At 39.8% G+C, this 16,281-nt stretch overlaps 1 protein-coding gene across 1 annotated transcript; it reads right to left on the bottom strand.

The window, feature by feature from the left end:
* Positions 1-623: 623 nt before the first annotated feature.
* On the bottom strand, positions 624-14,459 carry MTPAP (mitochondrial poly(A) polymerase). The gene is made up of 9 exons (XM_062617341.1): positions 14,273-14,459; positions 11,751-11,923; positions 10,976-11,209; positions 10,413-10,637; positions 6,453-6,664; positions 4,324-4,550; positions 3,016-3,108; positions 2,843-2,916; positions 624-1,499 (listed from the first exon to the last, which is right to left on the bottom strand). Exons 1-9 carry the CDS (start codon positions 14,442-14,444, stop codon positions 1,161-1,163), a joined length of 1,749 nt encoding a protein of 582 aa, XP_062473325.1. The 5' UTR covers positions 14,445-14,459; the 3' UTR covers positions 624-1,160.
* Between the last annotated feature and the right edge of the window lie 1,822 nt (positions 14,460-16,281).

Genomic DNA, 16,281 nt, shown 5'->3' with positions numbered 1-16,281 from the left:
GAATACTCACAAATGTACCTGGAAAATCTATGTGACATTTGCTTACCATCACATCTGCTCTCCACTTACCTGACTTTCTTCCCTTCCCTCTCCCCCTTCCTCCTAAAACACTTTTGTGGCAGATGGACAGAGAACTCAATGCTTTAAGTCAATGAGAAGGACTGACTCTCACTGGACCAACTGATCTAGAAGGCAGACAACTGTCATTTAGCTGAGTATCTGAAAAATACAGCAAGCCTGGGAACAAGGACTCCAGCATGATACCTGATTCCCTATAAATCTCTGCAGGGAATAAATCCTTCTGCAAAGTATAGTGAGAGGAAGATTTTGGTGTTGTCTAATAGGCAGCAACTTTTGAGGACAGTGATGAGGCAAGAAGGACATGCAAAAGCCCCTGCCTGAACCTGAAAGACAGGTTTAAAGTGAAGCTGAAGGCAAGATGAGAAACATGAGTGTATACACAAGTGTGGGTGGGAACCAGTCCTATGGTACAGACAACAAAAGAGCTGACTGAAGAAATTTGAAATCCAGTGGTAAATACAAGAACAAAAACCACTTTTCTACCACAGAACAGTTGCACTACCCTTGAAGAGCAATGTTTTAAAAAACAGCTAACCCTACTATCTAATTCCATTCTCTTTATTTTGTTCTGGCACTATCTACATGAATGGAAAACAACTACAAAAACAGATACATGCGCTTCGGTTTTACTGATTTCCAAAACATGACTGGATTGGAAGCAATGGTTTTAGCACATTAATCTTTCACACTGAGGTTTTAATGAAAGGTGGTTGTTTCTTGAGCTTTTATTTAGCAAATCATTTGTATGTTAGCCAACAGAATTCCCAAAGGCTTCTTCCCATGCTGTTCCTCTCAGTCTTTTTTTAAACAGGGCCCAACTGAAGACTACTTCCAAAATGTATCTGTAAAACTTTCATTTGAATGCTCTTCATTCATAAAACAGATGGAAAAGTGAACAGCAAGGAGAAAAATGTACAGAAAGCAAGCAGACCTGTACAAAAAGCATCACAATGGAAAACAGAGGTAATTTTACTCTCCATTTCACCGTAATAGAAATATTAAAAGTAATGTTCTTCAGACTGTGTGTCACCTTCAATTCCTAAAACAGAATATTAGCTGCTGTGTTTCTGTGCTGAAAGTCACTTTCCCACTGCTTTTTGTAGATTGTTTGGATTATTTAACCTTAAAGAGTCCAAGAGGCTTCTGATTGTTTCACTTCCTATTCCTTTCATCCTATCCTTCGCCTTGTTGGAATTACTTTTTCCAAAGGGTATCAGTAGGGCTGCCAGTCCCCAAGGTTCTTTATTGATCAGTTGCTGAGCTTTCTCTTCCTTCCGTAAAATCCAGGCACTTTCTCTGGCCATAGCTATAAATTTCTCCAGCTGTGGCTGATTAACATTCTTGCTAATATTAAGGTCTTGTTCAAAGGGATTCCAGATATAAAGAGGAGATGATTCAGGTTTATTTACTTCCTTTCCCTGCAGACAGTGTAAAGAAAAAGCCAAAGTTGCTGAGCAAAAAACAAATCACTTATTACATTAGCATTACAAGTATTTTGACCTAGTAGAGAACTTTTTGCAAAAAAATCCCAGTTATTATTAATCAAGTTAAATTTCCTGTCAACCTGACTGTATGACTCCTGTTCTCCGAATCCTCTTAGTGGTGGTTTTCCTTGCCGCATTCAGCTTAGATTTCCTTCAAGGTAAAGAACACACAACTACAGCTTAGCCTTTTTCGCTGTTCTCCTGTTTGCTTTTCCACAAACCTCAGACCTCACTCACTGCAGTTTCCTACTCCTAGCTCTATTTGTGTATGGGCAGCATGAGTGTGTCATATTAACCTGCATAGCCCAGTGTAGTAAACTACTACAAGCACTTAAACTGTTCAAACCACTCCTCTTTCAGTACTCATTAGGAGCTAGTATAACAAAACAGGATTATTACTTTGGCTGAAATTCCTCCCCATTTAGTTTGTCCTTTAAGTACAGAGGTATTCAGGTCATGAGCCCTTTTGGGCAAGTCGCTGACAACTATGTAGTTTGCTATTTAAACACACTTCCATCTCAGTGCTTATCAGTACTCCGTATTACGGAATCTCTTCAGACCTTCCACCACAAGCTGTAGCAGGAATCTATGAGCTACTGCTAGTCCAGGAAGTGACCATGTACATGCTAGATACACCAGCCTAGGGCCAAGAGGACTGACTAGTTAAACAGAAAAACATCAGCAGCACAGACATTTGCCCTGAGAAGCTCAGGCTTCAACATGTATATATTTTTTGCTGGCCTTTTTTTAAGGCTTAATGGCAAACAAAAGTTCCCCAGCTTAATAAATCAGTTTCTAAGATCAAGCACCAGCAGCAAAAAGATCTCTTAATGCCAGTAATCCATAGTGCCCATTTAGGAAACAGAACACAAATGACCACACAGCAACACAGCACTGAAACTCTTGTAACACCAGCAGGAACAGGTGGAAGGAAGTTAAGGCAGCTAGTTATATATGCAGCAAAATAGCTTCTATTTTTAAAACTGCCAATTTTATTACAGGGTTTTTATGAAAAACCAAACATCAGAGTTTGTGCTTTCCAACATACCCAAGTAATGACACTGCAAATGTCCTTAACGGTGCTATAAGTGATAAGGCTTTGAGAGGAAAAACCTTCTTCCTTCACATGAAGGACTCTGGTTTTGGATACAACCAATGTAAATGGACTTTGTACATGCAATTAAAAATGACAGAAACTCCTGCTTAGCATATGTAGTTTGTCAAATGGCAAGCAAAGAAATTCAGTTGATACTGATGAGAAATTAAAATTCATTCACCTTTCGAAGATTTATGGAATTCCTTCTGAAATCAAAGTTTCCATAATATTCAAAAAAGTCACCCAACAATACATCTAAGGGAAAGAAAAACAACAGCCATCAGTAACATGAAAAGTTTATTTTCAACATACTCATAAAAAACAATTTTAAAATGTTGATGACAATTTACCTACCAAGTGTTTCTGTATTATTTGTACATTTAATCTTGCTTAAGTCACTAACAAATGAGCAATCATATCCTCCAATTACAAGCTTGTCTTTTTGATCTGAAACAAAAATCATGGGCATAATTGTAAGTGATAAATAATAAAATGCCATTGTGTTTAATAAAATTCAGGTAACAGACATGACTGAATTTGATGAATGCTATTGTATTAAATACATCAAATTAGGAGTTCACGAGTGAACTTTCAGGTTAAAATTCCATCTAAGTGGTTAAAGATTTAAAAGAAAAAAGTACATGGAGAGGCAAAAGAAAAGAAGCATGAGTAAATGCCATATTTTTAAAAGCCTACAGGAATAAGGTATAGGATATCTTTGTATCTCTTAAGTTACTTAACAAGCCTGATATCTCTGCATACAGAGCTTTAACACGCACCAAACAGCACAAATCCCTGAGGCTAATAACTGTAAAGGTTTAAAAAAAATCAGTCCCAAAGTGTCCATTGTCTTTTTCTTGAAAAATTTAAAAGATTTAGGAATATTCTTGTAAAATTTCAGGGCAAGTGCTTTGGCTTATGTATTAAAAAAAAAAAAAAAATCTATAGAATTCTAATGGAATGTTTAAACTGATTTTAAAGCAACTGGACACAGACCTTTTTCTCCACTCAGAGCACTCAAAGCTTCCAGAGAAGCACGTCAACAACCAGAAGGCATGAGTGAGGAATCAAGAACTTGAAATATCATTTTCTATGCTTTTCTAAGATTTACTGAACATAATATGCCCTGAAAGCTATGTATGAAATAGCTGGAACAGCTTGTTTGGGAAGATAAAAAAAATTATTTGCAGACAACCTAGACAGTCTCAAGGATATTCTAAATTGTGAGGAAAAAATATAGACTTTCTTTTAAACATTTGGCATCTATAAAACAATATACATCAGTCTGCACAAAATTCTTAACAACTGCAGAGACATCTGAGCCACTACAAGTCTTATAAAACAAGCAAAATAGAAAATAAAAAAAAGAGCTAGCATGGGAGCACTGAGCAAATAAATGAGCTCTTAATTATGTGAGGCACAGAACAAGCCTAACCCCTCTAAACAGAATTTAGTAGTGTATTGAAAATGGATTTTTTGCCTTTAAAATGTATTATTTTCACAAAAAAATACATCTAAAACTTGTATATTCTCTTAAACATAAGGCACACATAGTATGCATTAGTATGTGAGGACATAAAGGAATTGCTTGAGTTTATTCATCACTTTAGAGAAAATAAATATGAAAGCCACTGCAATAAACACATGAACAGCTGTCCTTACCTGCCAGTTCTTTAAGTTGATCTAGTGTTGGAATGATAGGTGGTGATCTCCTTTGCAGAAAAAACATGACCATCATGGTCAGAGAGAAGTTTGTAATCCAGGTGCCAGGAATACTATTTGTAAGTCCATGAACACGAGCCCAACATCGTACACCGAACACTAGTGCTCTTACACGGGAATCCAGACAGCCATAGATGTACAAGAGTTCTGAACTTTTTATAGCGATGCTGAAGAAGGAATGAAGAGTAAGAGACATGTAAAAGACTGTGAAGTACCAAATGCAGTATTCATTGTTCAGCCCTACAGCATCAGTAGGGTATCCATAAGAAAACACATTTAACTTTTATGCATTTAAAAAATAGAGGAGAATGCCTGAAATTGTCCAGGATGAAATACTGGGTAATTTTCCATAGTAGTAAGTATACAGTTGTATACTTGTTGTATATTGTAAGTAACAATGCTGCATTTGCACTGTTTCCTTGTTCCACATCACAATGTGAGTTAAAGAAATAAACAAAAACTGAACCAAACAAGAAAAAAGAAAGAAAGAAACAAGAAAGTTCCATCAAGTACTCAGGAATGAAACTATACATAATGAAGGCAAAAACCACAATTTAGCCACAATTGCCTTTGAGGTACATTAGACGCTACCTCTACCCTAACAATGTATTGAAAAATACATGAAGTGCAGAGATACAATGAAATCTGCAAAACAAGCCAATTTTCAAATTACTCATATTTGGTCCTGCTAGAAAGCCCTATGAATCTGGAAGAATAAAGGTCTTCAGATGGATCAGGTTTTTATTTGCTTCATCATATGGTCATATAGACATTCATGTAGTGTAGAAATGGGAGGGCAAGAAAAAGTAGAAGAAAAATGGAAGCACGAGTGAGAGCAAAACTTATTTTGAGCTCAGTTTAAAGTACTTGTTGAACTACAGCTGCAGGAGTTTTTACTCCTAATCTTGCACTGAATTATTCTAAAAATCCACCATGGCATTTTGGGGAAATTTACCATGTCAAAGTTTTACAGCACCTGAACTTCTAAAACTTCAACTCTGAAAATGCTTCCTTGTGTCCAGAGGTTTGGTATTACTCCAAATGATAACAGGACAACACATGCGGTCCCAACCAGCCAAACTGTCAGCAGAGAATTACAAGTAAATGCTGACTTTCACTCTGGCTGCCTATACAAAAGTAATTTTATTGCAAGACATTTGTTCAGTACTGCCTTAACAACTCCTGCATATTCTGAAACGGAACTTTGGGTAATTCAGAAAATTCAGGCTAGGATCTGACTGTATCTCATGTAGACAGATCACAAAATCTGCACTAAAATTCTCATGAAAAGTATTCTGAAAGATAATCACTCACATTCTACTATTCCCTAACAACAACGAAAAAAGTTAGTTACTCATTTTTTATTATGGTACACTTAAACCAGTGTTATGGATGTATTCTGATTGTGGTGGCTACTTCTTAATAAATAAGTGACAACAAACCAAATAATATGTTTTACTATCAACCAAACGAGGGCAAGCTGTAAGACAAAAAACAGATGCAAAGAGATATTTCTAAGAAGCCTGCTCCCTCTATTGGGCATTGTGGTGAAAGGTCCGAAACGACAGCCACACTTGAGATTCTCCTTTCAGACGTTCAGCAAGTTAATTTAGCATTCAAGATACCTTGCCAGCAAACAGGTGTATGCAGACCCCTAAGAAAAAAAGGACACCAAAATAACTAGAAGCCAAACAACTGAAAACTAACACAACAGAGCTGCTTAATCTGAAAACTAATCAAAAGAAGCCAGTGCATATGCCCATATAAATGAAGGGAAGTAATAACTAACAAGTACTGCCTTCTTTCAATTCCTTATTAGTCAACCTTACTGTATAGAGTGGTTTTCAAGTCTTCAGTTTCAGCCAGCAAGTATTTCCTATGCTAGAGAAAGATACCTTAACTGCATCAAAACCTAAGTTCTATGAAGTCAAATATATCCTTTTTACTTTCAGAGCCAACATTCACTTGTGTTAACAACACAGAAATGAGTAGACAAAACAATTTTCATTACAGGTTTTCAGAACATAATTACATTAGTATTCTTTCTAAACTTTTTAAAACTGTCTCACCTGTTGCTCACTGACAGATCACACTGGAATCCTGTCGGTTGATGGGAAAATTTCACCAGTGGGCAGCGAGCATTGAGTATCTTCTGTACACTCACACATCCAGGACCAAAATTATCAAGGCAATCACCAATCACAGAGAGAATTTTCTGGGTTGCTAATCTTTCAGACGGTAATCTTTTCATTTGATACTCCATGTCAAATGGACCTTTTTTCTAACACAGAATTTTAAAAGTAAAGTGTTAGTCCTGGAACCAGAGACATTTAAGAATACTTGTAATACACTACAACTGTTTGCAAAAGAGTTTCAATTAAAGATAGATAGACAAGAATTATTCAAGGCAACCTGCAGAACTTTGAAAAAGGTAAAAACACACTGTATTATCTTTTATATTCTTTTTCAGTGATTCAATTTTTCCAGGTTAATAGTAATCAATTTGCCCTCATCTGAACAAGTAACTTTACAGTATAATACTACTACATATCACTATAGCCTACAACAAGTAATTCTGGAATTCCTGAGAGCATATGCAATCTGATTGAAAAGAGGAGCATACAGTGAAATTAGAGAGGCAAACCACAACCAGAACACCCTTAATTTCAAACCACCAGTAATTCCATTTCAAATCCTCAAAGAACAATGCATTATTAGTGAATCAAATATCAGTGTAAAGGACAGTATCTTCCTCATTTTAAAAAAATGATTAAAAAAAAACCAAACATGCAAATAACTTAATCCTTCAAAATGAAGATAAGCTTCTGTAAGACCTAAACCAATCACTTCACTACACATACAGTTTTTATGACAAACAAAAACACCTGTAAAGATGTATTCTGATAACATCCTGTAGGCCTTTGTATTTTGAACTGTCATATTTGTAGTGTGTATCTCAGTAAAATAACCTCATACCTGTGAAATCTCTCTTCTTAGTCCCTCTATGTTTATAAGACACCTCAGCTAATTTTGCTTGCTAATTCAACAGCTGACACTGATTTATTACCTGCCTTAAGACACATCATGAGTGAAATGTACCCTCTACAAACAGCATTACACAATGACCTAACCAGTCCTCTGAGACACAGGGGAGGTTACTTTTGTTGTCACCAGGTTAGTGCAAAAGAAACATGGGCTCACAGACAGGAGAAACAATTAAGAAGTTAAGGATCTTGACACCTTTCCCATAAAGTAAATTTAGGTGCTGAATTTCTGAATTGCTCCAGCAATCACTGAGGTGGACTGCTCTTGCCAACAGTTCTCCAGACAGCCTATGTGTTTGACCATACCAGGACAGAGGTCCCTCATCCATATAGCTGTGTATGCATGCTACAGCAGGGCTGGCTCAAAGTGAAAAAAGCCTGTAATTATTAGCATTGAGGCAGGTAACAAGAAAGAAAAAGACGAGAACTGTGACAACATGTAGGTGTGCTGGTTTTTGGACCTTTTTGTTTGTGACAAAAATCACAATGTACCTTCCAAACAGCAGCTCAATATCTCTCAGAAGCTGAATAAAGACTTTTTTTTTTTTGTAATGATAAAATAGGTACTCTTAATCATTGACAGGACCTTCTCACATAGCTTTGGTGTCAGCTGGACAGGATGAAGTACTGATACACTTGCCCCAATAGGTTCTCCACTTATTCTTGCCATGTCACCCAGAACAGCAAATGTACATAAATTATTACTTGGGGGTAAATTGATACAGTACCTTAAGCAAGAAGCATAACTGTTTTAACACAGAAATTGTTACTTTAAAAATATCACAGAACTCGTTTTATGCCATTCACTAATATCCCAAACTGCCCACATCTTCAAAATGCCATACCCACGGTCAAACATTGCATTGATAATCTTGGTAAAGAATGCTCCCACTTTTGCTGCTTTTTATATTCACGATTAGAAATCAGTTTACCATAAGACTAAATATGATGTTATTTAATGTAAATAGGCACTGAAATGCCTGGTACCATTGCTGATACCTCCTAAAAGGCTGCAGTAAAGCAAAAATCAGAGGATACCCATTTCGCTGCTGCTCTATCATCTTATAACTAAAGCCACCTCCCCTTGTCTTCACTTGTTCTAAGACTGTCAAGTTACATATACTAGTCACACAATTTGCCAGGGAGAATATTGCTCTCCCTACAAATCACACTGCCAACTATATGAGACTTTTGCCTTCTTCTGAAATATTGTCTGTTGCCCATCACAGGCTATGGGATCAATGTTAGTACCAGGTTTACATGGCAAGGTTTTGGTAGTAGGGTAACTGCTGGGTTGGCTTCTTCAAGAAGCCACCAGAAGCTGCTCCTAGTGTTGGACAGGGATAGTTCTAGCCAGCTCCAGCCACTGGCCAAAGCTGAGGCCGTCAGTGATGCTCTAATGTTCCTTATTTTACATACTTTCACATTGATGCAGCAGATGTATCCATGTTTTAACACTCTAAAATGTCAACAAAACCAGTAAGATCATCATCTTCAGTGCATATAGTCTGTGCCTGCACACAAGACAAAAGCTTTGCTGCACCACACGGAGTATCAGTGTGCCACACAGCCTATTAACCTATCATGTAATCTGAAAGCACACACTCAGCTAGCATCCCTGCTGGCTTCTTGCTACAGCATCCCCGTAGTAATGAGCCTGTGAACTATCCGCAAGTAATCACAACTGCTAGTAAACTTGTCCATCATCAAGTAACAATAAAGTTCGCAACAGAACTTTCATTTCAACAGGGGATGAATACAAAAGAAAACAGCTAGCTACAAAATATGCTTTGAAAGCATAGGCTGAGAAAGTTGGGGCTCTTCAGCCTGGAGAAGAGAAGGCTGCATGGAGACCTCATAGCAGCCTTCCAGTATCTGAAGGGGGCCTATAGGGATGCTGGGGAGGGACTCTTCATTAGAGACTGTAGTGATAGGACAAGGGGTAATGGGTTAATACTTAAACGGAAAGTTTAGGTTGGATATAAGGAAGAAATTCTTTACTGTTAGGATGGTGAGGCACTGGAATGGGTTGCCCAGGGTGGTTGTGAATGCTCCATCCCTGGCAGTGTTCAGTGCCAGGTTGGATGAAGCCTTGGGTGGCATGGTTTAATGTGAGGTGTCCCTGCCCATGGTAGAGGGGTTGGAACTAGATGATCTTAAGGTCCTTTCCAACCCTAACTATTCTATGGTTCTATGAAAATGGTAATTTTATACTCTTAAGATTTTTCCTGCAAAATTTAAGAGGCAACTTTACTGTTTAAATGTAAAGGGTTCCTAGATTTTAACAATTCACACACAATGCGTGTGTGAACTCTTCAGCTGACATTTTGCTTTCACTGTGTCTGATCACTGTAATAGCATTAAATACTATGTATGTTTGAAGGGGTGTTTCTTTAAAAGTAACATATGTAGCAATATACAAGTTGTACAGAAAAGCTGAGTGAATTTTTAATCTTCGAAAGCTTAAGCCTATTGTGATTTTTTTTTTAAGGAAAACAAAGCTAGTTTTTCCCCAACTATCTATCATCATACAAATAAAAAGTTTTCAAAATGCCAGAATCACTTAGTTAATTACCCATTCAGCACCCATGAAAACCCTAAAAATCAAAGCCAAGCTTTAAAAGAGCATGGATGAAGCCCAGCACCTTCATCCATGAGGATGAAACCACAACAGTAGAATGGAAGGTCTGACACTGCATTTGTTTCAGATAATGAGGGCCTTTTTCACAGGGAAATACACCCTACCAGTACAGTCTACGTAAACACCAAATCATTTTCTTCCTATTGCAAGGAAGATGTCTTTCATGTCACATCCAGCTTTTGAAAGTCTTCAAATCCAAACATTCAAATAAACTTGTTCACAGTCTATAGTATGAAGTCATGTAAAATCTAACTATAAACAAACTGATTTCTGTGTGTGAAACAGCAAATGAGCTGCTCTGTTGAAGAAATCCAATAGGTTGAAGATGCACAGCATAATCTTACCATTTCTGCAGCATGCTTTTGTGTATCACGGAAGTCCAGAAACATGTCCACATCACATCCCAATTTGCCAAAGGTGTTGACTGAAGAGCCAAATGGCTTTACTGTGCTGTCTGGAAAATACGCACGTGCAAAATCCTGAACCAGGGAACAGACTAGATATCGGAGCTTGATATTTTCATCTGTAAGCTGATACTCATTCAGTAGGATGTACATCTGACTGCTTATCTAGGTGAGAAAATAAATACTTTAAATGTAAAATCACCCATCTTCTGTCTACTACCATACATTTACATCTACTTAACATCACTGCAACTGGAAGATTTTTTTTAATCTCAAATGTGCTTATTTCATACAGAAAAAAATATTTTCGCAATTCCTAATTTCATCCACATATTTCAATGAAAGAGAACCACTCACACAAAATCCTAAGAGGGGTTGCTTTTTTTTTTGTTTTTTTTACAAAATAGAAATAAATTGTTTTGTAAGTAGCACATGACTACTTGCAAATCTGAATTAAGCATGGTTCATTTCTCATTGAAAGAGATCGAGAAACCTCTACTTACACTGTCTGCATGACAAAGCTTCTCAATAAGCTCTTTCACTGGAATGTGAGACTGAGGAGAGAGGTGAAGCGGTGTCTCTTCAGCAGCTTGACTAACTGGGTTTTTCAGCATGAAAGTAAAAAGTCTAGATTTAAATGGAACAACGTGATACTCTGCAGCATTTGGGACTCCAATGGCATCCTGCAACGAGGCTATACTGTTCTTTTCCGAAAATTCTATTAAAGCATGGATACCCTAAAACATGACAAATGGAAACAGACAGGGTTAGATAAATGCATACAAGCCCTGAACTGATATTATTTAGATGTTTCTGGGAGTATTGAGACAGTTTTATGACAGTCCTGAAGCTGAATGAGAGGCCTTGTACCTCAACAATTTTTAGGCACTTCTTCACAAGAGGTCAGAAATATTTTAGATATGCTAGTCTTGGCAGTAAGCACTAAACATAAAAGTTCTAATATCTATTTATCTTCACAACTGCAACACTTAGGAAGCACATAAAAGAGAGTTATCTCTGTAGTCAGAACAACGCACAGTGCAGTGCTATGTGAAAGTTCCAAAGGTTTAGTGTAAAACAGGTTGCTAACTATGCCTTAAGTGTTGCTTAGCTGATTTATGAATAAAAATATGTTGCCCAGCAACACTAAGAAACATAAAAAATTAATTTAGTATATTAATTATAGATCATTTTCTTAACTTGCATGTGTGAAGCCTTGACTAAATGCTGGCATTTGTTTTTGTCTAAGTCTAAATTTTACTTCACTTTATTACTTACCCGATTTTCAAAAAAGAAATGACTTTTAATGTTTCCATGACTGGATAAATACTGCAATAATTTTTTTTCATTCAGTTTTGGTGGGCACTTAATTAAAACAGTCCGTTCTGCTTGCTCCAATCGTTCTCTTTGGACCTCAGCAAATGTCTTCTTTCTGGTACTGACTTCAGCATCTATGAGAAGAAATGAGCATCAAGACTCTTGTATATAAATAGAAAGATTTAAAACTGATTTTAGTACACTTAGTCTTTTTCTCTGGATTGAACAACTGGCCAAAGGTTTGTCCTGGCTCTCTGAGAGGGTCACAGCAAAAGAAAAAGCAACCAAGAATGAGTGAAAAATACAAACATTAGTCTATGTCTGTCACAAATGTATACATTTGTAAGAACAAGGAATAGCAAATACAGGAAGAAAACAATACTGACTTCCCTTGATGCCACAGGAAGCTTGATCATACAAGGAATATTTTCTCTCCTTTGATTTGCTGTTCACCATCAAAACACTCAGCATGCAGAGTCAGACTCTACATATGAGTCTAGAAATACCAGCTAGCATATGAGGCAGAGCTAGACCTTTGGCAAGCTATGCTGGAAAGATAATCTCTCTCGGCTACCACAAAACCAGCACTTTCACCTTCGGAACAATTCAACATTGGCTTATTTCTACAACTCGTCACCTTCTTTTACAGTAAACTCCTACTCAAAGTTTTCATTTAATACTATACTTTCATCTGCTCTACTACAATAAACCCACAGATCAGTCATATCTTGCCACACTACTGGGAATCTACATTGCTGCTGACAGCCCACAGAACTGACATGGAAATGAGACACACGGAACACAGACACTTTTTTCTTGACTGCATACATGAAAAGGGGACATATCCTGAAATTTGAGAGAATAATCACTTGCCTGCATAACTCTCTAATCTACTGACCACAGCACATTACTACAACCTGTAAAGCTGCTGTGTGATAATATTGCCATTTGTAAGTCAGACTGGAGAACAAGCAGTTACTTCCCTGCAGCTACTGTCTGATACAGGAGGACTCAGCAGACCACTCTATTCTATGGTCTTGATTTTGAGGAACCCATGGGATACTGTGACCTCACAAAAAACTTAACTATCACCTAATGACATTTGTTAGTATTTATTATTATTAAAAAAAAAATAAAAATCAAACTTAAATGGGAGATTTAGGTTAAAGACAAAATTCTTTACTGAGAGTGGTAAGACACTGCCACAGGTTGCCCAGAGAAGTTGTGGCTGCCCCATCCTGGCAGTATTCAAGGCCAGGTTGGACAGGGCTTTGAGCAACCTGGTCTAGTGGAAGGTGTCCCTGCCCATGGCAGGGGAGTTGGAACTGGGTGATCTTAAGGTCCTTTCCAACCCTAACCATTCTGTGAGTTTATTTTACAAATGTATTGAGCTCTTACATAGTCTTGTAAATATGAACCAACATAGTTGTTTTGATAGCTTAGTTGTATATAGCATTTTTCATTAGAAAACCAAAAAAGCACTTTATGAAGATGCTAAATATCCTATTTTCCTCAGGGGCAAAGCACTATGAAGTGACTCTTATACAGAAAGGACAAATTACGTGGATGAGTACCACAATCAGGAGATGAACCTGGATCTTCTCACTCCCACACCTCTCTGCATTATGCCAGATTGCCCATGTGATTCCTGCCTGATTTACTGCCTGTACGTGCTTAGTTACTATGGCAGATGATGTCCTCTCACATCTTTTCCTGGCTCCGCTGTCATCTGCACAGTCTAAGCACAGCACAGGTACAGATGATCACATCCAAAAGGTGGTTGTAAGCATTTTAAATGCAAGAGAGATGGTCCATTTCGCTTTCTTCCTCTGTTCCATACAACATTTCCAGTTAGTGCCAAAGTTTTACAGTTATTTTAAACAGGTATACACCAGCACTCCTGCTGCAAGAAACGACACCATTCTCCACATGGTGCTCGTAGATACTCTAACGCTGCCCTCTGCATGATGATGCTAATGCAAGTATACACACAGTCATGTAGCAAACCAGGTCCAAACAAGGAATATTAACCGAAATTTGGACACACTCCAACAGGTTCACGTGCCTTTTATGTTGGGGGCCCACAGCGGAATGTAGTACTCAGCGTCTCACAAGAGTGGAGTAGACGAGGAAATTCATTCACCTCTAGCGCATGTCTACGTTTAATAAACCAAGTCCCAGACAACGCTAGCAGGTTCTGGCCCTCCAGGCTGCACCCTGGCGCTACGGCCGGGAAAGCACAGGCCAACACAGCTCCCGCGGGATGCCCCGTCACTGCAGGGACTCTGGGGCCCTGAGAAAGTACTGAAGCCTGGGACGCCGACACTACCCAGGCGCCTCTCCCGAGGCCGAACTGCCCGCCGCAAACACGACAGGCGGACAGTCCGCTCCCTGCGCCCTCTCCTGACCTCATCGCCCCCCGGGAGGCACAGCCGTACCGGTGACACCCTGAGGGGAACGTGCTACGGCCCGGCGACCCCTACCTTCACCCGCCTCCTCGGGGCCGGCCGCCTGCGGCGCCTTCTGCACCGCAGCGCCGGAGGAGCCCGGCCGGGCCTGCCCGCATCCCGCACAGCCGCCAGTCGCCGCCGCGCCGGGGAGGCGCAGATGGCTCAGAAGCACGGACAGCGCCCGCCTGCCCGCGCGGTGCGCCATTATCGGGCCGGCCGCACCCTCTGCGCAGGCGCTCGCTCTGCCTTGGACGGCGGTCGGTGAGGCTCAACCTTCCTTCGTCTGGAGCGGAGCGGCTCCCGGGCTCCCGGGCTGCCTCTGGGCTACCGGCACGACGTTTGTGGCTGTTGTCACCACCAAGGCGTGTAAAAGCAGGCAACTGCCTGCTTTGGCATGAGGGAGCAAACTAACCGGCCAGCCCAGCCCAGCCCAGCCCAGGCTGGGCCCAAGGCGTGTGGGTGCGGGCAGCTGCTCTGCCCCACAGAGCGGGGTACGCCTCCTGCGTGCCCATCTGACAAGGCCTGCGGTCGCCCCTCGCAGGACCCCCGCCAGCCAAGGGGGGCATCGAGGTGAACCTGAAGGGGCCGATGGCCGAAGTGATAGGGGCTGAATGCAGGTTTCAGCTGACTGGGTGTTGAAGAAGGGGAAACACTAGTGATAGCTACTGGGGATAGCTCTAAGTGCAGTCAAGAAATGTATTAGGGCTTAATTATTGAAATGGACCAAATAAAGAGTTTATTTCTTAATAATAAATACATAATTGTCTGCCCCATCCCTGGCAGTGATCAAGGCCAGGATGGGGCTTTGAGCAATCTGGTCTAGTGTGAGGTGTCCCTGCCCATGGCAGGTGGTTGGAACTGGATGATCTAGAAGGTCTGTTCCAACCCAAACCATTTTGTGATTTGTCCGGTCCCATGACAAGGGTGAGAAAAGGGAGTTACTATAGAGAAGGCAGTGTGCATGTTCTGTGGGATCAGAAATGCAGTGGTTAGGTCACAGAGCTGCAGGGCACCCAGGAAGTAGCCTACAGTATGGTTCCCAGGTATGGACTGATGAAAATGTCATTTTTGTTAGTATTTAAAAATAGTGATTTCTTAAAAAACTTAGGGTCATATGTGTATTGTATGTTAGGCTGGGCTGTGTGGCTCTTTTGTGTGTTAGCACGTCTTCACTGCAGAGCTGTACCCTTGGGAGCCTCCTAGTAAGTCAGGGTCTGTAAGTAATTGCTATGACCTACCTCGGGTTTGTATCCTAGGATGATCCTGAATCTGAGTAGATTGCTTTTTAAATACTGCATTTCAGTTTATACCCTACATACACATGCCATGGAGCAGAAACCTGTGTTTCCTCCATCTTTCCATGGTGAGTTTCCTCTGGAATCCTATGACTTGCCCTTTGTAAATGCAGTGATGTGGAGAGAAACTCCTCCTCTTTTTCCCTTTGAAGCTGGTCTAAAAAAAGGAAAATGGATTCATTAAAATTAATTGTGGGTTTAGGAACACTAATAACCCAAGCAAATTCCTCAAAGAGGATACCGAAGGTTTCCTAGCTTGAGAGGTGCTGTGTGTAAGAATGTGTTTGCTCAGCTTTAACCTTCCACATTCAAGGTGCTCCCAATTCTGCCTTCTTCTAGGCCTGGCCTCTCTCCTTTTTACCTCTCCTGTAGCCTGCCTGCTTCCTTAGTCGCCTTCAATTTCCTTCCTCTGGTTTTATTTCAATGATCTTCAGCTTGCTTGCATTTTTTTACAGGTGTTTCTTAGTAAATGCACAGAGTAGTTAGTGCAACTGGGCAAGGTCCAACTCAACATAGATATGTATTTCTTTATGGAGGTTTGCCGATGTGTTTATCATCTGTGTATTTTGGAGAAGAAACCTTGTGTGAACAGATGTTAACACTGCTAGCAGTATTCCACATGCTAAGTTGTGATGCTAAGGGAAACAAAATCAGCTAGTGAGCCTGTCTAGTTCCCTACACATTTCAGAATGTCATTTGTGCCATACTTTGGGCAGTTTTGAACAGCACAAGACACGTAGCAAATGT

Source organism: Pezoporus occidentalis, unplaced genomic scaffold, assembly GCF_034315485.1.
Source record: "Pezoporus occidentalis ecotype Australia unplaced genomic scaffold, CSIRO_AGI_Poc_V1 ctg195, whole genome shotgun sequence".
NCBI classification, from domain to species: Eukaryota; Metazoa; Chordata; class Aves; order Psittaciformes; family Psittacidae; genus Pezoporus; species Pezoporus occidentalis.
Note: the sequence above shows the minus strand (reverse complement) of the source record. Positions and strands in the feature narration are given on the sequence as shown.

Excerpts from the sequence above, each read along its gene's own strand:
- MTPAP (XM_062617341.1), bottom strand. The coding sequence starts at position 14,444 with ATGGCGCACCGCGCGGGCAGGCGGGCGCTGTCCGTGCTTCTGAGCCAT. Across the intron at positions 10,638-10,975 it reads AGCTTTGTCATGCAGACAGT|ATAAGCAGTCAGATGTACAT; the intron begins GTAAGTAGAGGT and ends TTTCTCACCTAG. Across the intron at positions 3,109-4,323 it reads TCAACTTAAAGAACTGGCAG|ATCAAAAAGACAAGCTTGTA; the intron begins GTAAGGACAGCT and ends TTTTTGTTTCAG.